The sequence below is a fragment of the Arachis duranensis genome, chromosome 9, assembly GCF_000817695.3.
Source record: "Arachis duranensis cultivar V14167 chromosome 9, aradu.V14167.gnm2.J7QH, whole genome shotgun sequence".
NCBI lineage: Eukaryota > Viridiplantae > Streptophyta > Magnoliopsida > Fabales > Fabaceae > Arachis > Arachis duranensis.
In genome coordinates this window covers 114,622,128-114,640,101 of record NC_029780.3, presented here as the reverse complement: position 1 = coordinate 114,640,101, position 17,974 = coordinate 114,622,128, and the positions used below count along the sequence as shown (strand labels likewise).

The following is a 17,974-nucleotide window of genomic DNA, read 5'->3' as shown; positions in this document are numbered from 1 at the left end:
ACAAGAATAAAAACACAATTATTTTTGGATAAATTTTGGATATGTTAAGAAATTATTTAGTATACAATTTTATAATTTTAGATGTGTTCATTAATATATACAACAACACAATTGAACATTAGCCTACCAGTAGTGACGACCACGTTTGCTTTATGACAAACAACGTCTTCTTTTTCTTTGAGTACATGAAAATTTTTATATTTTATTAATTTTGTGTGGCTCAAACGCGTATTCAAAAACTTCATTCCAGGAGTTTACTGTAGAAGAAGTGCTATATTATATATTCAGTTGTTCCCAAAACCAAAGCAGCAAAAGAGAATCAAATTCGCTTGTTATTATTTGTGTTTAAAACAAATATTTATGTTAAGAAAATATACTCGGTAAATTTTGGATATGTATTAAAAATATTTTATATGTTATTATTTTGAATGTGTTAAAAATTTATTTATGTAAAAAAAAATATAAATAAAGAATTAAACGAATTTTAAATATGTATAAAAAGTATTTTGTGTATTGTCTTATTATTTTAGATGTGTTATAAATATATATAAAATAATAAAAAGATACAAATAAAATAATCACACGAGACATACTATCAATGTTTTAAAATGTTTTTAAATTAAACCGGTTGAACTGCGAATTACTGCAAAAGACGAATCCAGCAAATGTTAAAACCGCTAATTTAAAAAATCGCAATTGAATTGTTGAATCGGTCGAGAACCGGTCGGTCGAACCAACCGTGACTCGGCCAGTTTTTTGAATAAGGAACCAAACGTCGTCGTTTCATCAAAGCTGCTGCACCGGGCACACTAAGTCACTCACTCTACCCTAACCAGACTCCATCGCCCAGAATCTAGATCCAGAACGCCTCTCTCACACTCAGTCCAAGGCTTCTCTCATTGAGCTCCTGGTCGTCCTTCACCTCCGTCCAGCCACCGCCTGCTACCTCGGCCATTGGAACTTCGAACAGCCACCGCCCTCACTTCCCTTCCATCACGCAGTAGCCATCGCAACCTTCCTTCCCTTCCATCGCGCAGCTACTGTGCGAACGTGGAAGCCTCCGTCGCACAGCCACGCCGCCGCTAGCGCTAGCTCTGCTCCACCGCAGTCACTGTCCCATTTGAAGCCCGTTCAAAGGTGATCCTTGTCTCGGTGTCTCTGTCTCCCTCTTAATTGCTTTGTTGAAGGCTTCTTCTAGCTTCTAGGTAATTTTTTTAACTATAATTAAATAATTTTTCAATTCTGTGCAATATTCTGAAAACCAAACCCGACCCACTGCCGCGTCCGTCCGTCGAGCCACTGCCGCGTCCGTCCGTCGAGCCACTGCCGCGTCCGTCCGTCGAGCCACTGCCGCGTCCGTCCGTCGAGCCACTGCCGCGTCCGTCCGTCGAGCCACTGCCGCGTCCGTCCGTCGAGCTCGGCCACCGTTCGTCCGTGTAGCCACTGCACCCAAGTCTCCAACTCCCCTGCTCTCTTCTTCCGCGAGCTCGCCCCATCCCCTACTCTTTGCATCTTCTTGCCATCGGGTTCATCTTCTTGCCGTCGTCTGGTCGGTGTCGTCCATCAGTGAAGGGTCTGTCGGCGTCGTCTTCGAAGGTCAGTGAACGTCTTGCTCGCTTGTTCTTCATTTGTTCAGTTGTTCTTCGTTTTTTACTACTTTTTTATGCTCTGTTTTTGTGATTAGCTCTGATTTTGTGTGTTGCGATTTTATTGATTAATGAATGTTTTGTGATTAGCCCAGGTTCTTTACTGATTATTGGTTTTTACTGATGTGATTAAACACCATGGCAGTTATATTACCTGCAGAAACGGTGCCAAGAATTGTGAATCCGCAATATTATTTTTTATTTAGGATTTAGGATTCAATTAAGAATTGGCTTTGGTATTATTTAAGAGCAGATTGCTGTTTTTGGCACCTGTATCACTAAAAAGTATTTAAAAAACCATAGTGTATGTGAAGCTGAAAGTGAGTGACATATTGTTTTCATGGATAATTCAACTTGCTGCATCGCATTACTAAGTATCTTTGTTCTAATGAATAAGAAAAAAATATAAATTGATATGAATCGAACAGGTTCTCCTCTTGTGAATAGGTTTTGCACTTAGACTATAGAATAGGTAACTGTTATTGTTGAAATTATTGCTTAAAATGGATTTGTTACGCTGCTGCTGCTATAAATTAATTTATTTCTAGCTCTTGACCTCTTGTTAGGAAGTTTCAGATGCCACATACTTAATTCTGTGTTGTATGTATTGCAAAGGGTACAATGAAGGTAGGCAGGCTAGTAAAGGAATTAGCAGCCGATGTAAATATTAAACGCAAAGCTAAAGGACTGCTTCCTCGTCCAGTGGGTTATGTAACAATTAAGTGTCAATTTTAGTTGGGTTATTCCTTTAATAATTATTTGACAAAAGAATTTCTCTTATTGCTCAAAAGAATTCATTTCCTTATCTAATATCTATACATAGAAAACATAATTTAAACCGTATGGGTAGTAACTTTGTACTGCTTTCTCTGTTGCAGCATTCTTATAACTCCTAAATGATATAAATATAGTGAAACACATTGAGTGAAAGTTTGGATCAATAAATTGCATAACCAAAATAATCTATCTGATTGCTGTGTATAATCTTTATGCTATTTCTTGTGTTTTTCATTTTACAAAAATAAATTTATTTTTCTTTTTAAGTTTTACACTAGTTCTCACTCTTTAGTACTTGTTTCAAATGAATATAACTAAGTTGAAGTGAATTATTCATGTCACTATGTAAAGGTTCGAGCTGGAATAGTTGGATACCCTAATGTTGGAAAGTCATCATTGATAAACCGTTTACTAAAGTGAAGAATGTGCCCTGCAGCCCCAGACTAGGAGTTACCCTAATTGTTCATGAACTTGTATTCTGTTGAAGTTGAAACTAATGGCTTCTAATGTTGAGTACTTAACAAGTTTTTGCTAATTTTGATGATTGATGACAAATTTTCATGTTGGCATTTAATATTTAGATATTTCTTTTTACTATTTAACTTTTGAGTTTGTATTTTGATAAGATCATGTAGTTTTAGTGGATGACATTTCATGTAGCGTTTTAAATTTGGAAGATATTTTAATATTTATATTACGCTTGTTCTTAGTTGATTAACTCTGTTTCTGGAAGTGAAATCATGGATAAGATTACACGGGTTTTGTGTTTTAAATTATTGATAAAAAATGGTTTTGGTATGCTGCTGCTGCTGTTTTGAATTTCTGGCTCTGTTGTTTTTGAATTTTTGTTGATTTATTGATTTCATGGTTTTTTGTTGATTATTGTTGCTGTTTTTGAATTTTTGTTGATTCTTTATTTGATTTCTGGTTCTGTTGTGCGGCTGGTGTTTTTGATTGTGTTAATGAGAGCTGCTGTTTTTTACTGTGATGTTGATTTATTTATTTCAGTTATGGATGATTATTGGTTGAATGATTATTTGATTTCTGGCTCTGCTGTGCTGCTGCTGCTCTGATTTAATAATAAAATATTTTGTATTATATATGCTTTCCACTCCAGTTCCAGTTGTCATCCCTATTTGACAATGAGAAAGCCCAGCTTTACCACCCCTAATTATATTAATGTATTCAATACACTTGTAACTTGAGTTCTCTAATAAAAGATTTACAGACAAATCACAAATCAGAAGCAAAAAGAAATTACTGCTATAATGAAAAGAAACAAAGATGATAGCAAAACTGCGAAAATGCTCATGCTTGTATGCACATATATTAGAGGGTATGAAACTGTATTTATGATTTTTTTTTAGCCTCTAATATCATTCTTTAGTATTGAAGTCAGTGATCTTTTGGAAACACTTGGTGTAAAGTTTGATAACAAATTTGTAAATTATTGATTTGGAAGATATTTTAAGATTTATATTAGATTATAATTATATTTTAGGATGTTTATTTATAATTTATTTATTATTTTATTTTAAAACGGTTTTTTCGGTTGAACCACGGTTGGACCGGTTGAACCAATAAACCAGTGAACCAGTGACGAGCGATTCGATGACCGGTCCGGTTCTCCGAACCTTGATTCTGTGAACTGTGAAGTGTGAACTGTGATTTTTTATTTTTCTGTGAACTGAAGTTATTGAACTAACTTTGTTGAATAATTATGATTAATTATTGTTAGATAAGCTATGAACTACTGAACTTTGTTGTTTGTTGAATAATTGTGAACTGTGAAGTGTGATCTGCAATTTTTTTTTATTTTTCTGTGAACCGTGAACTGAAGTTAATGAACTGGACTGTGAACTTTGTTGAATAATTGTGATTAATTATTATTAGTTAAGCTGTGACCTACTGAACTTTGTTGTTTGTTGAATAGTTGTGAACTGTGAACTTTGTTGAATAATTGTGATTAATTATTCTTAGTAAAGATGTGAACTAATGAACTTTGTTATTTGTTGAATAGTTGTGAACTGTGATCTGTAATTTTTTATTTTTCTGTGAACTGTGAACTGAAGTTACTGAACTGAACGGTGAACTTTGTTGAATAATTGTGATTAATTATTGTTAGTTAAACTATGAACTACTGAACTTTGTTTTTTGTTGAATAATTGTGAATAATTATTGTTAGCGCTGTGAACTGCTGAACTTTGTTGTTGTTACTTCATTGGATTGAATAATTATTAAATAATTTTTGCTGTTAAGATTATTCAATTATTGGGTTTGAGTGGTTTGCCGTGGGTTCTTGTGAATCTGTGATATTGTAATTGGATTTATTGTTATTGGATTGCCGATAATTTTTAGGCCCATAACCGCCAACAATGGCTGACCAACGTCCCAAGAGACTGCGTACCGATGGTCAAGCTCAGGTTGAAGTTCCTAACGAAGACCATTACTACAGGCGGCGACGCTACCCTTCTCAAGTCGAATTGTATGAAGGAAAAAAAAAAAACAGCAACCTTCATCTTTGAATTTGTCCAATTTCGGGGTCTCGAAAGGAAACACGTAAGAACTCTGTGCTTATTTTCAGCGATTCAAATAATATTTTTGTTCCAATTACACCTTGAATTGGTCAAGATACCGGATTTTCTTACTTTTCGTGGAGAATTAGATCTAGTTATGGTTGACTGATATTGCGTACCATCATCTAGCTATAAGTATTGTTTATATCTCCTCGGTGTAAAAACCGAAAACTAAACCGTCTGTGATACTGAAATAGGCTTCCGATAGAAAGGACAAAGTTTCTTTATGCAATTGTAAGTTTCTTTATTTTTTCTCTCATGAAAGGACAAAGTAAGGAACTGTACATATCACGAGGCCAGTAAAATTCGTGACAAGGTAATTAATTACAAACTTTTTTTTTCATTCTTATTGTTCTTTTGATCTTTTGTTACTAATTGCATCCATTTTTAGACGGTTCTGGTTCTTGGATGCGGTACAGGCATCCTATCTTTTTTTTGTGCTAAGGCTGGGGCAACAAAAGTAAGTTCTTTCTCTATATGTTAATTCATATAAATTTTGTAAATTAGTTTGAATATGCAAGTAATCATAGGTGTTGGGACTGACTTAGCATCAATCTGCAAGATTTGTGTAACACATCTTTTATGAGGTCATGCCGATCTCTAGCATGTGCCTATGTTTTCTCTCCGCCCTCCCTTTTGTTGATGTGTATGAGGGCATGAGAATCTATGAACAATACCACGCATAGTTAAAAAAAAAAGAAAAAGAAAATGAAGATGACAAATATTCCCTGCCATGATAAGATTGTAGGGACTTAATCTTGAGACCTGTGTGATTCTCCATTTGATTTTTAAATTGCATGAATGTCTGTAAAACTTGTGATTTTGTTTGAAGTAAAAAGATTGAAGTAAGTCTAGTAAATGCATCCGTAAAAAAAAAAATATAATATCGAAAACCATGATAAGATAACATGGGTGCTGGACCCAAACATCATTATAAATCATCTCTAAAGGTGCATGAAATTGAAAAGAATCATATTGAAATGGAAGAGCATGCATCTTTGCCATGCAACAGTATTCACAAACCTTATTGTTCGTTGTATTATTATTAGAAATAGGAAGATTACATCTAGAAATGATATTCTTGATTACATTAGATGAAGCATGACCTAATCAATCATGCCAAAGAGAAAATGAGGGACAATTAGCACTGAAACTTCTAGGAACAAATTGAGAACTACATTGATTATCTCTAGGAAAATGAACTTGCTGGTTTGAGACAGATTCATTAGAAGTAGATGAAGTAATAGCAATTCTTTGAAATTCATATATGTCATGCTTAGGTATGCCGGTTTCCTGTGATTTAACACCACAAAAAGTGGAATGAAATTCAAAGAAACAGTGGATATCTTCTACAAATTTTTTAACACTGTGACATATCAGGGGCATGAATGATATTTCTTAGAAAAAAATTATCGATTTGTATATAAAGAAATGAGAGTACCTGTTCCATTACCTAACAAAATGTGGTCAGAACCATTAAAGGTGATATGGTGAGATGCACCCGTATCTGGAAACTAGGAATTATTTGAAAATTTTGCAGCAGTATCTATATAGGCATCCAAAATGTTTGGTCATTCTACTAAAAATTGTGCCTTGTTCGGGTCTATTTCGTGCTTCTGTGTGGTGTATTGGTGTGTGAACATTTCTAATTGATACCAGTGTAACAGTAGCTTGCTATTTAGGAAGGCATTGTCAAAATCGAATTGCCTTAAGGGTCATCCAAATGACACTGCTATAGATAAAATCACACAGTACTTGGTCTAACCACTGGGCTATATATTTGTTCATAGCCAACTCCCTCAGTTTGGTGAAAACCTCTGCCCTCAGATTCTTCCCATATTGATCTCTTTTGATAGTAAAAATCCACTTGGTGCGAATTATGATAGTTACATTTTTAAGTCAATTCCTTGTCATTCATTTTTTCAATTTGTTTCTTGTTTGTCTTGCTTAGGTATATGAGTTGATGCCAGCACCGATATTGCCGGACAGGTAATCATCCAAAATCACAATCTTATTCTTAAGTTTAGCTTGTTTCTAGTTAATTTCCTGTTAAAAAAATTGCTAAGAACCAACTCTGTTTAAAGCTTAAACTATCACATAAGTGTAGCTTGCTTCTTGGCTTCCACTTACTTTTACCCTTCTACAAGCAAGTGACAAATATTGTTGCCGTAAATGATCTTTCAAATGTTATCATTGTACTGAATGAGGGCGATTTGAGATAGTTACTATGAATAATAAGTTTTAAACTTCGAAAGAGTTTTTGTACTTTTCTATTTTAAATTATGATGGTTTATACTTGCATCTAGTAAGTAGAATGACCAAACATTTTGGATGTGTGGTCTGAATTTGATTTCACTTTTATTTTTTGAATTGGATAACTAAATCAAATTGCTATCGGCTAAATCTTAATTTAAACAATTAAGAAGACTTTTTGGTTGCAAAAATCATTTTAGTTTCTTTAAGTATATAAAATTTTTATTGAATTTTACTTACTTTAGGTTGATGAGTAGGATGTTCAAATAAAAGAAGGTGGATGTGATGGTTTCTGACTGGACGAGCCAGATGCTTATTGACAAAGTACTTAGTTTGTATTCTTTTAGTTGAATGTTGAACACAGTATTATAAAATCATAAAAAGTTTTAAAATGTAAAATGTAGTTTTTTGTTTATTAAAATTTAAGTAAAACGAAACTCTCTTTTTTAGGATATGTTTTCATATTTCATCACTGCCAAAGATAGCTGGCTCGGATCCACAGGTCTAATCCTTTTTTCAAGTGCAGCAGTAAATTTTTTTTGTAAATATATAAATATCTACTCAAATTTTCTCATGAAAAGTTATTTTGTTAGGTTTACAAACTTCAATTTTATTTTTATTTTTTACTCAATTTTATTTTGTAAACTGTATTTATGAATAATGATAAACCATAAGGGAATAAAACTGCTTGAATGCAATTAGAAACTCAGCAAGATAATACTGATTTCTTGATCTATGCATGTAGTTGTACGTGCCTCCTTTCACCAATCCTGAACGATACGGTGAAAGAGTTGATTGTTGGCTAAATGTTTCCAGAGTTAACTAAACTTTTAGCCAACAATCAACTCCGAAATATTTAGCCAACAATCAACTCTTTCACCATATCGTTCAGGATTGGTGAAAGGAGCCACGTACAACTACATGCGTAGATCAAGAAAGTAGTATTATCTTGTTGAGTTTCTAATTGCATTCAAGCAGTTTTATTTTCTTATCATTTATCATTATTCATAAATATCAGTTTACAAAATAAAATTGAGTAAAAAATAAAGATAAAATTGAAGTTTGTAAGTCTAACAAAATAACTTTTCATGAGAAAATTTGAGTAGATATTTATATATTTACAAAAAAAAAATTACTGCTGCACTTGAGCCAGCTATCTCGGCAATGATGAAATATGAAACATGTCCTAAAGAAGAGAGTTTCATTTTACTTGAATTTTAGTAAATAAAGAACTACATCTCAAAACTTTTTATATATGATTTTACAATATTGTGTTCAACATTTAACTAAAAGAATATATATTAAATACCTTGTCAATAAGCATCTGGCCTATCTAGTCAGAAACCATCACATCCACCTTCTCTTCTATTTGAACATTTTACTCATCAACATAAAGCAAGTAAAATTCAATAAAAATTTTATATACTTTAAGGAGTTGAAGAAACCAAAATGATTTTTGCAACCAAAAGGTCTTCTTAATTGTTTAAATTAAGATTTAGCCAATAACAATTTGATTTAGTTATCCAATTAAAAAAAATAGAAATCAAATTAGACCGCACATCCAAAATGTTTGGTCATGCTACATGCTAGATGCAAGTCTAGACCATCATAATTTAAAGTAGAAAAGTACAAAAACTCTTTCGAAGTTTAAAACTTATTGTTCATAGTAACCTCCCTCAAATCGCCCATTCAGTACAACGATAACATCTGAAAGATCATCTGCCGCAACAATATTTGTCACCTGCTTGTAGAAGGGTAGAAGTAGGTGGAAACCAAGAACACAAGCTACACTTATGTGATAGTTTAAGCTTTAAAAAGAGTTGGTTCTTAGCATTTTTGTGATAGGAAATTAACTAGACACAAGCTAAACTTAAGAATAAGATTGTGATTTTGGATGATTACCTGCCTGGCAATATCGGTGCCGGCATCAACTGCATATACCTAGGCAAGACAAACAATAAACAAATTAAAAAAAATGAATGAATAAATAAGGGACTGACTTAAAAATGTAACTATCATAATTCGCAACAAGTGGATTTTTGCTATCAAAGGAGATCAATATGGGAAGATTCCGAGATACAAGAAGACTTGTGGGCAGAGGTTTTCACCAAAGTGAGCGAGTTGGCTATGAACAAATATATAGCCCAGTGGTTAGACCAAGTACTGTATGTGATTTTATGTATGTGATTTTATCTATAGCAGTGTCATTTGGATGACCTTTAAGGCAATTCGATTTTGACAATGCCTTCCTAGATGACAAGCTAACTGAAACTGTATATAGGATGCAACCATGCAACCACAGGGTTAGTTTGTTACACTGGTACCAATCAGAAATGTTCACACATCAGTACACCACACAAGCACGAAATGGACCCGAACAGGGCACAATTTTTAGTAGAATGACCAAACATTTTGGATGTACATAAGCTAGCCTATATAGAGGTTTTTCTGGCAGAACAAGAGTTCAATGTCAAGTCTGTGGCAGAATGGGACATTCTGTCTTGACCTGTTCCATCCTACAATCAAAATTATCAAGCATCTCCACCTTCTTCGAGTTCAAACTCAGGCCCACCAATTCCTCCACCGGCATCATACCACAATCCAAGAGCTTATCTTTCTACTATCGCAAAATTTTCAAACAATTCCTAGTTTCCAGATACTGGTGCATCTCACCATATCAATCAAATCTCTTAACAGCATCTGAATTTAATGGTTCTGACCACATTTTGTTAGGTAATGGAGCAGGTACTTCCATTGCACACACTGGCCATACTTATTTCTTTAGATACAAATTTCTAAGAAATATCATTCATGTCCCTGACAGAACTTAGTGTTCAAAAATATCATTCATTGTTTTCTAAGAAATATCATTCATTGTTTTTTTGAATTTCATCCCACTTTTTGTGGTGTTAAATCAAAGGAAACTCAGTAGATACTCCTCCGGGGCATACCTAAGCATGGCATATATGGATTTCAAAGAATTGCTATTACTTCATCTACTTCTAATGAATCTGTCTCAGACCAGTAAGTTCATTTTCCTAGAGATAATCAAGTTCTCAATTTGTTCCTAGAAGTTTCCATGCTAATTGTCCCTTATTTTCTCTTTGGCCTGATAGATCAGGTCATGCTTCGTCCAATGTAATCAAGAATGTCATTTCTGAATGTAATCTTCCTATTTCTAATAATAATGCAACGAACAATAAGGTTTGTGAATACTGTTGCATGGCAAAGATGCATGCCCTTCTATTTCAATCTGATTCTTTTCAATTTTATGCACCTTTAGAGATGATTTATCCTGATGTTTGGGGTCCAGCACCTATGTTATCTTATCATGGTTTTTGATATTATGTTTCTTTTGTGGATGCATTTAATAGACTTACTTCAATCTTTTTACTTCAAACAAAATCACAAGTTTTACAGGCATTCATGTAATTTAAAAATCAAATGGAGAACCACATAGATTTCAAGATTAAGTCCCTGTTCTTTTCTAACTATGCATCGTATTTTTCATAGATTCTCATGCCCTCACACCTATCAACAAAATGGGAGGGCTAAAAGAAAACATAGGCACATCGTAGAGATTGGTATAGTCTCGTAAAAGATGTGTTACACAAATCTTGCAGATTGATGCTAAGTCAGTCCCAACACGTATGATTACTTGCATATTCAGACTAATTTACAAAATTTATATGAATTAACATATAGAGAAAGAACGGTTGCCCTGCCTTAGCACAAAAAATGGATAGGATGCCTGTACTGCATCCAAGAACCAAAACCGTCTGAAAATGCATGCAATTAATAACAAAAGATGAAAAGAACAATAAGAATGGAAAAAAAAAAGTTTATAATTAATTACCGTGTTACGAATTTTACTGGTATGATAGTAGATGGCCTCATGAGATGTACGGTTCCTTACTTTGTCCTTTCGTGAGAAAGAAAAAATAAAGAAACTTACAATTGCATAATCTTGAAAAAACACCATTTCATATGATCTATGGAAGCCTATTTCAGTGTCATAAACTGTCTAGTTTTCGGGTTTTACACCGAAAAGGTTTAAACAATATTTATAGCTAGATGATGGTGTGCAATATCAGTCTGCCATAAACCGCCGGTTACTAGATCTAATCCTCCACAAAAAGTAAGAAAATTTGTGTATTTTAACCAATTCAAGGTGAAATTGAAACAAAAATATTTGATTCGCCGATCCTAAAAAAAGAAATAAACAAAGAGTTCTTATGTGTTTCCATGCCGCCTTTTGAAAAATCAAAGTTGTATTAACCTTGTTTTTTTTTTTCTTCGTTCAATTTGATTTGAGGAAGGTAGTGTTGCCGGTAGTAATGGTCTTCGTTAGGAAATTCAACCTGAGCTTGACCGTCGGTACGCGGTCTCATCGGATGTTGGTCAGCCATTGTTGGCGGTTATGAGCCTAAAAATTATCAGCAATCTAAGTACAATATCACAGGTTCACAAGAACTCACGGTAAACCACTCTAACCCAATAATTTAATAATTTTAACAACAAAAATTATTCAATAATTATTCAACCCAGAGAAGTAACAACAACAAAGTTCAGTAGTTCACAGCACTAACAATAATTATTCACAATTATTCAACAAAGTTCAGTAATCAAGTCAGTTCGAGCTCGACTCGTTAATAGCTCGATAAGCTAAACTCGTGAGATGGTGAGTTAAGGTTGAACTCATAAATTAAATGAGTCTAGTTTGAATTTAGATAAGCCCAACAAATAAAGGATTTCTCATATTACAAGCAGTTATTTGAAGTTCTATCATGCCAAGTGACTAGTATGAGTGATGATGTTTTGCAGCCTTCATTTGACAAGAAAGCATGCATCTTCTATAAAGAGGGACAGAGCAAAAGAGCATGAAGAGTGTGTCAGGGGTTAACCACTACAACACACAACTTCTTCGGATTTTGGATGGGGGTAGCAGTGTCACAGGCTAACATTACGGATGCGCAGTAACATTAATTTCACACTATATATATAGTTGTAAGGGGCATGATTCTGAGGTTCACTTGTATTAGTATACGTGTGAGGTTGACATGCAAAAACTATCATAAACCAAACACAAATAAACAATGACAAAATCATATCAGTGAGGGCCCAGAAGCAATTATGATACATCAATTTTTTGCAAAGTGGTTGCATCTTGGTATGTTCTTCAATGTTTGCATACTTCAATTCACTTAAGGAGATCGTTTTATTTATTTTTTTTCATTCAGTTGATGGAAAAGAAAAAAAGAGAAAAAAAATCTTTATTTACAAAATGGTAAAGATCTAAATGCATACACATATTTTATTAGTTCTGATTTTGGGTTGGTAGATAAGATCAACTTTCAAGGCTCCTATGTCTTGCTTATTGATGGTTGTATCTAGCTGTTTAAATTTCAAGTAATATTTATTTAGTTTAGAAATTTAATTTTAATACACTAATAAATTAGTTTTAGCATTTTATACATACCTTTAAATAATTATATTTTTAATGAAAAATGCTAGAAGACCATTAAAATTTATTTTTTTGGCTATCAATTAGTCATCAATATTTAAAAATATTGAAATAAAAGTATGTCGTTGAATTATTGAAAATAAAAAAGAATAAACAGCTAAAAATAATTGTCAAAAATAATAAATTCTAATAACTTTAATCATTTCTCTTATTTTATTAACTATGTAAAAATGATCATTCAAAAAGAACAAATAAAATTAAATAATTTTGTAAAATATTTTATTCGATAGATGCATCAAAATTAAATTCTTAACTTATAACTAACACTCTCTTTTTATCTTTTATTTTTAAATTTTTCAAAAATTCATTTTAAATAATGATAATTTAATCATTTAAAGTTATCTAAAAAAATTTTCGTTGCCAAATACTTTACCTTATATATTCTTATTTCCTTTAACTAATTTAAAATAATAACAACAACAACAATAATAATAATAACTATGATCCTGGCAAATGTTAACCTACATTAGACTTTAGTAGATCAAGACAATTCTGCAGATATCCTGTTTAAGCCCGCCTTTGATAAGCTCGGATTAGAGAAAAAGGATCTAAGGGCATACCCGGATAGCCTCTTTGGATTGGGAGATTAGTTGATATTGGTGTTTTGTATAATGATCAATAAAAGAGACAGTAGGCCCTCTATAGTATTACATGATTTGATATGGTCTATTTAGGATACGGAGCAGTAACGACAGTTTGTGGTATGAATTTGGTCAAGTACCAAGTACCAAATCCTCTGGTTATTTTATTTATTTATTTCTGATAAAAACAGCCCTTTAGTGCACTAATGCCACTAAAAAATGATAAAAATTAGGAAATTGAAACATTATTAATTTAAGCAACAAATTTAAGATTGTTCATTAATTAACAACTAGATTCCTGATTGAGTCTAAAATATTTTCTTAAGATCTTCTTAGATATTTTTCAAATATTCTCACACATATTGAGCATATTCTTAGATGCTTTCTAGATATTGCAACAGATTTGTTAGTGTGTGGTGCTATTTGGACCTATCAACTTGGCGACTTTGAAGAAGGGAAATAATTTGTAGAATCGTCTGCGGTGTGATTTAGCTTTTAATTTAGTTAGAGATCATTACTGCTAAGTACTGCATCAGTTTAAAATCAATAGCATATACTTTGCACTTTGCAGGCATATGCTGCTGTTGGCACTGTGAATAAAAACTATGCAAATATTCTTTCAATGCTTTCCCGTCTTCGTCTAGCTTGTGATCACCCGCATCTTGTTAAAGGTGACTATTGTCATTCACTAGTGCAGCAGAGTGAGTACACCTCATCTAAAATCAAAGCTGTCCTTGAGATTCTGCATTCAAATTGTAAACTGAATAGTCCTAGCTCTGGTTTACTAAATTCTGCTGGAAGCCGTAGAGGTTCACCATCTTCTGATGATTCATATATTGAAGATTGCGACTCAGATGCCAGGATTATGAAACAAACAAGAAAATATTCAGAGTCAACAACTGTAGGACCAATAAAGGCTATAGTTTTTTCCCAATGGACTAGAATGTTGGACTTAGTTGAGGCATCATTGCAACAATCCCCTATACAATACAGGAGACTTGATGGGACGATGTCTCTGATTGCTAGAGACAGATCTGTTAAAGATTTTAATACTGATCCCAAGGTTTGGTCTTGTGTCTTCCCTGACATTGTCAAAGCTGATAATTGTTTTATGCAAATCTTAAAATATGATAGGAAGTAGTATGAGGACCTTTTTGGTGGTAGCTGAACTGCTAAAGTAATGTGAAATTTAATCCTATTTCTTTACCATTCTGTTCCAAGTGCATTCTACCTAATAGCCTGTTGGTGTCTGACAACTGAAATTCTTTCCAGGTAACTGTTATGCTGATGTCGCTAAAAGCAGGAAATCTTGGATTGAATATGGTTGCTGCGTGTCATGTTATTCTTTTGGATCCGTGGTGGAATCCAACAACTGAAGATCAAGCTATTGATCGAGCTCATAGAATTGGACAGACTCGTCCTGTTACAGTGACACGGCTCACTATAAAAGATACAGTTGAAGACAGAATACTGGCTCTTCAGGTAATGCTAAAAGTCCTGAATTTTCTCCCCTTTATATTTTCCCTTTTTAATACTGTTTTAATTTTTTTGAACAGAATGGTACAAGTTGATAGATGACATCTTTTAAATTTGTATTTATCTTTTGCCTTTTTCAAGTTGTAAAAAGTAACAGACTAATAGTATAACCTGCTACAAGGGCCTAATGGGAAATGGAGAGAAGTAAGTGTGTGTTTGTCAATGGTAAGCTGATGTTGTCTTGTGTTGGAACTATGTCTGGCAGGAAGAGAAGAGGAAAATGGTTGTATGCACTTTTGGTGAAGACCATGCCGGCAGCTCTGAGACTCGCCTTTCAGTGGATGATCTGAAATATCTTTTCGGTGTAGATTCTTAGATTATTGCCTTCTTGTTCCGGCCATGAATGGTTAATGGTGATAGTTACCTAAAGTTTTTGCCTTTGGAGGGTTAGGTTTGGAGTTAAAGATAGTTCTGAAGGGATGGGTGGCTTCTTTTTTTTGGTGCCTGCTGACATCTGTTGCTCAAGTTGACTGGTGAGGTTGGCTAATTTGTTTAGCACAAAGCTGCCTGTGAATATTCTGGGTTAAATTTATATATATGGGAATGCTACCTTGTACAACTCTATTGTTCAGGTGCACACTGTGCTGTAGGCAGCGTTTGTTTAGGCGGTGTTTGTTTGTTTGTTTGTTGAGAAATACTAATTGTTAGATACGGTAGTATATATTTATTATTTGTTTCTTGAGACATAAATTTAGATGAATACATATAAAATACGTGTATTTAGTATTTTTTTTTTAAATTAAGACACGAAGACATAATGTATAGGAAATAAAATTTGATTATTTTATTCTTAATTTTTGAAATTAATAATGCATAAGACACAATGCATAAACAGAATAAAATTGACATTTGATTTATACACATGTGTCTTGTAGACTTGTACATTATTAACAAACATATTATAAAATTTGTATATCTTTATGTTTATATTTCTTTGTGTATTTGTGTATGTTAATCAAAGACACTAACCAAATGCATTAGTATCCATGGACATAGCGACACAAGATTATGTTTAACAAAATACACAAAAAAATTAGTGTATTTTGTGTCCATCCTGACAGGAAGGACACGGAAACACTAACAAGGGACGTAACTTATTTTTAAATTTTTTCTTTCATTATTCTTGTTAATTTTTCATAATTATATTTTTTATTATTATATTTTTCATCTCAAATTTTTTGAATAAAAAAAATGAGAATAAATTAGATTTTTATAATTTGTTCTAGTTTATCACCAAACAGAATACAAGAATACAAAATTTTGTGTCTCTGTCTATCAGTGTCTTGTCCTATCATGTTCTCAGTGCTTTGTCCTGTCCTGTTCTCAAAAACAAACACAACCTTAGAGATAGACATGACAGTACACGTCTGCCGTTTGTTTAATAAGACAAAAAATTTACGATAGACACGCTGATACACAAGTGCTCATAAAATACGTGTATTCAATGTGCTTTCTTTAAACTGAGAAACAATTTTTAAGACGCACAAACTTTTCACTTTGTCCTTTCACCGTCACCTTGTTCTCTCTTCCTCCTTCCTTCTTCATCCACCTTATCCACTGCCTCCCTCCTTCACACATCACGCTGCCGCCCTCCTTTCTTCTCTTTTCCTTCCTCCCATCCTCTCTCTGAATTTCCTCGCATTTTATCCCCTCTCAATTCATCACTTTTAGAGCTTAATCTCTATAATTCCTTCTTCCAAATCACAATCTTCCGTCGCAGTCACTGTTGTCATCTTTGCTATTCACTGTCGTGCCTCTTTTCCGTTCCCAGATCTGTCATTGCCTATGCTTCAAGTTGCGTTTGTCATTATTTTTGGTGTCGCTAGTTTTTAGATATGTTTTTCTCTTTCCTCTGAATACTCAATCAAATGTAGACTATTCATTGCTTCAATTCTTATTCTTAAACAACAAATTCAAATTATTAAATATTTTTGTTAATTTTAAATAAATTTTATAAAAAAAGTGAAACACAGGTATATCTCAAAAATTGAGAACAAATTATTAGTGATGATTTTTAAGTTTTAACTCTTATCTATGTTTTTAAGACTAATTATTTAATAAAATAAATTTTAATATATCTCGTTGTCTTTTTAGTTCGTGTTCCAACTGTTCTAATCGTCCTTGGTGCCTATAGACGAGCCCCATGAGCTTTGTAGAATCACTATATTAAGAATCTCCAGGTTGATGGACTCTTGACCATATCCTCCTTCCTTTAGGGTTGTTTTTGTTCTCGTCTGCGCCTCCTCTCCCTTCAGGATGTGGGGGTACAACAATTGCATGATCATATTTAGTTTGGTCCTCCCTCTAGGTTTTGATTTTGAAGCAATATGTTCATTTTCAGGATATTCATTCGTCATTGTCAAGGATTGAGCTCTAAATCTCCGACAACGGCATCAATTTTTCGAAGGTTATATGAAACAGACTATTTGAGTGTGAATTTGAGGTCCAGATTCTTATAAATGATATGTCTCAGGTCTTTTCCGAATAGAGGTAAGTGTCCGATGTCTTCGAGCGAAATAGGAGTGGTACCTGCAAGGTGTAATGACTCACATTTTTTTTAAATATAAATATAAATAAGTTATAATTTATTTTATAAATTGAAGTTTCTTATTTTAGAAATCATTTTATTATAAGTAATTAAATTAATTTTATAACTATTTGAATTCAATCAAATTTATATTTTTATATATATTTATGATGAAATATTTACATAATTAACACTATAATTCTAGTAATTTATAAGTAATAAAAATTATACGTATATTTTCATTTGATTAATTGATATTTTTAATTTAAAAATAGAGTTTAGTTAATAATATTATTATCGAGCTCAATATCTGCCGATATGAGTAAATATCGGTACTCTTTGATGAACTTAGCTTTATTAATACTTCATCGTATATATTTTATTATTATATTACTGATGTCATTTATATTAGTAACTCATATATATTATTAGTTGTGTTTTAATATATCCAACTTTCATAATTATCCGTTTAAGATATTTATAATTTGAATTGCTGACTCAGCAGCTTGATTTCGTGACACCCAACCCTTTCCATTTAATACTATGACACATAG

At 33.0% G+C, this 17,974-nt stretch overlaps 2 protein-coding genes across 4 annotated transcripts in view; both read left to right on the top strand.

Moving 5' to 3' along the window:
- The window catches only part of LOC107467298 (helicase-like transcription factor CHR28), a 28,115-nt gene extending 12,688 nt beyond the window's left edge, over nucleotides 1-15,427 (top strand). The window contains exons 11-13 of the mRNA XM_052253999.1: nucleotides 14,200-14,420; nucleotides 14,630-14,839; nucleotides 15,099-15,427. Of these exons, the coding sequence (XP_052109959.1) occupies nucleotides 14,200-14,420; nucleotides 14,630-14,839; nucleotides 15,099-15,209 (542 nt within the window). The 3' untranslated portion in view covers nucleotides 15,210-15,427. The remainder of the gene's footprint in view (nucleotides 1-14,199; nucleotides 14,421-14,629; nucleotides 14,840-15,098) is intronic.
- LOC107467303 (protein arginine N-methyltransferase 1) lies at nucleotides 1,375-12,408 on the top strand. 3 transcript variants are annotated; one of them, XR_008002639.1, is made up of 6 exons: nucleotides 1,375-1,596; nucleotides 4,782-4,982; nucleotides 5,265-5,315; nucleotides 5,391-5,459; nucleotides 10,173-11,731; nucleotides 12,077-12,408. XR_008002639.1 is itself a non-coding variant. In XM_052254000.1 (5 exons), the coding sequence occupies exons 2-5, from the start codon at nucleotides 4,833-4,835 to the stop codon at nucleotides 12,134-12,136; spliced, it is 330 nt and encodes a 109-aa protein (XP_052109960.1). In that variant the 5' UTR covers nucleotides 1,375-1,596; nucleotides 4,782-4,832; the 3' UTR covers nucleotides 12,137-12,408. The 3 variants fall into 3 exon arrangements, 1 of the variants encoding a protein (XP_052109960.1); XM_052254000.1 differs by lacking the exon at nucleotides 10,173-11,731; XR_002367879.2 differs by lacking the exons at nucleotides 4,782-4,982; nucleotides 5,265-5,315; nucleotides 5,391-5,459; nucleotides 10,173-11,731.
- Nucleotides 15,428-17,974: the final 2,547 nt, after the last annotated feature.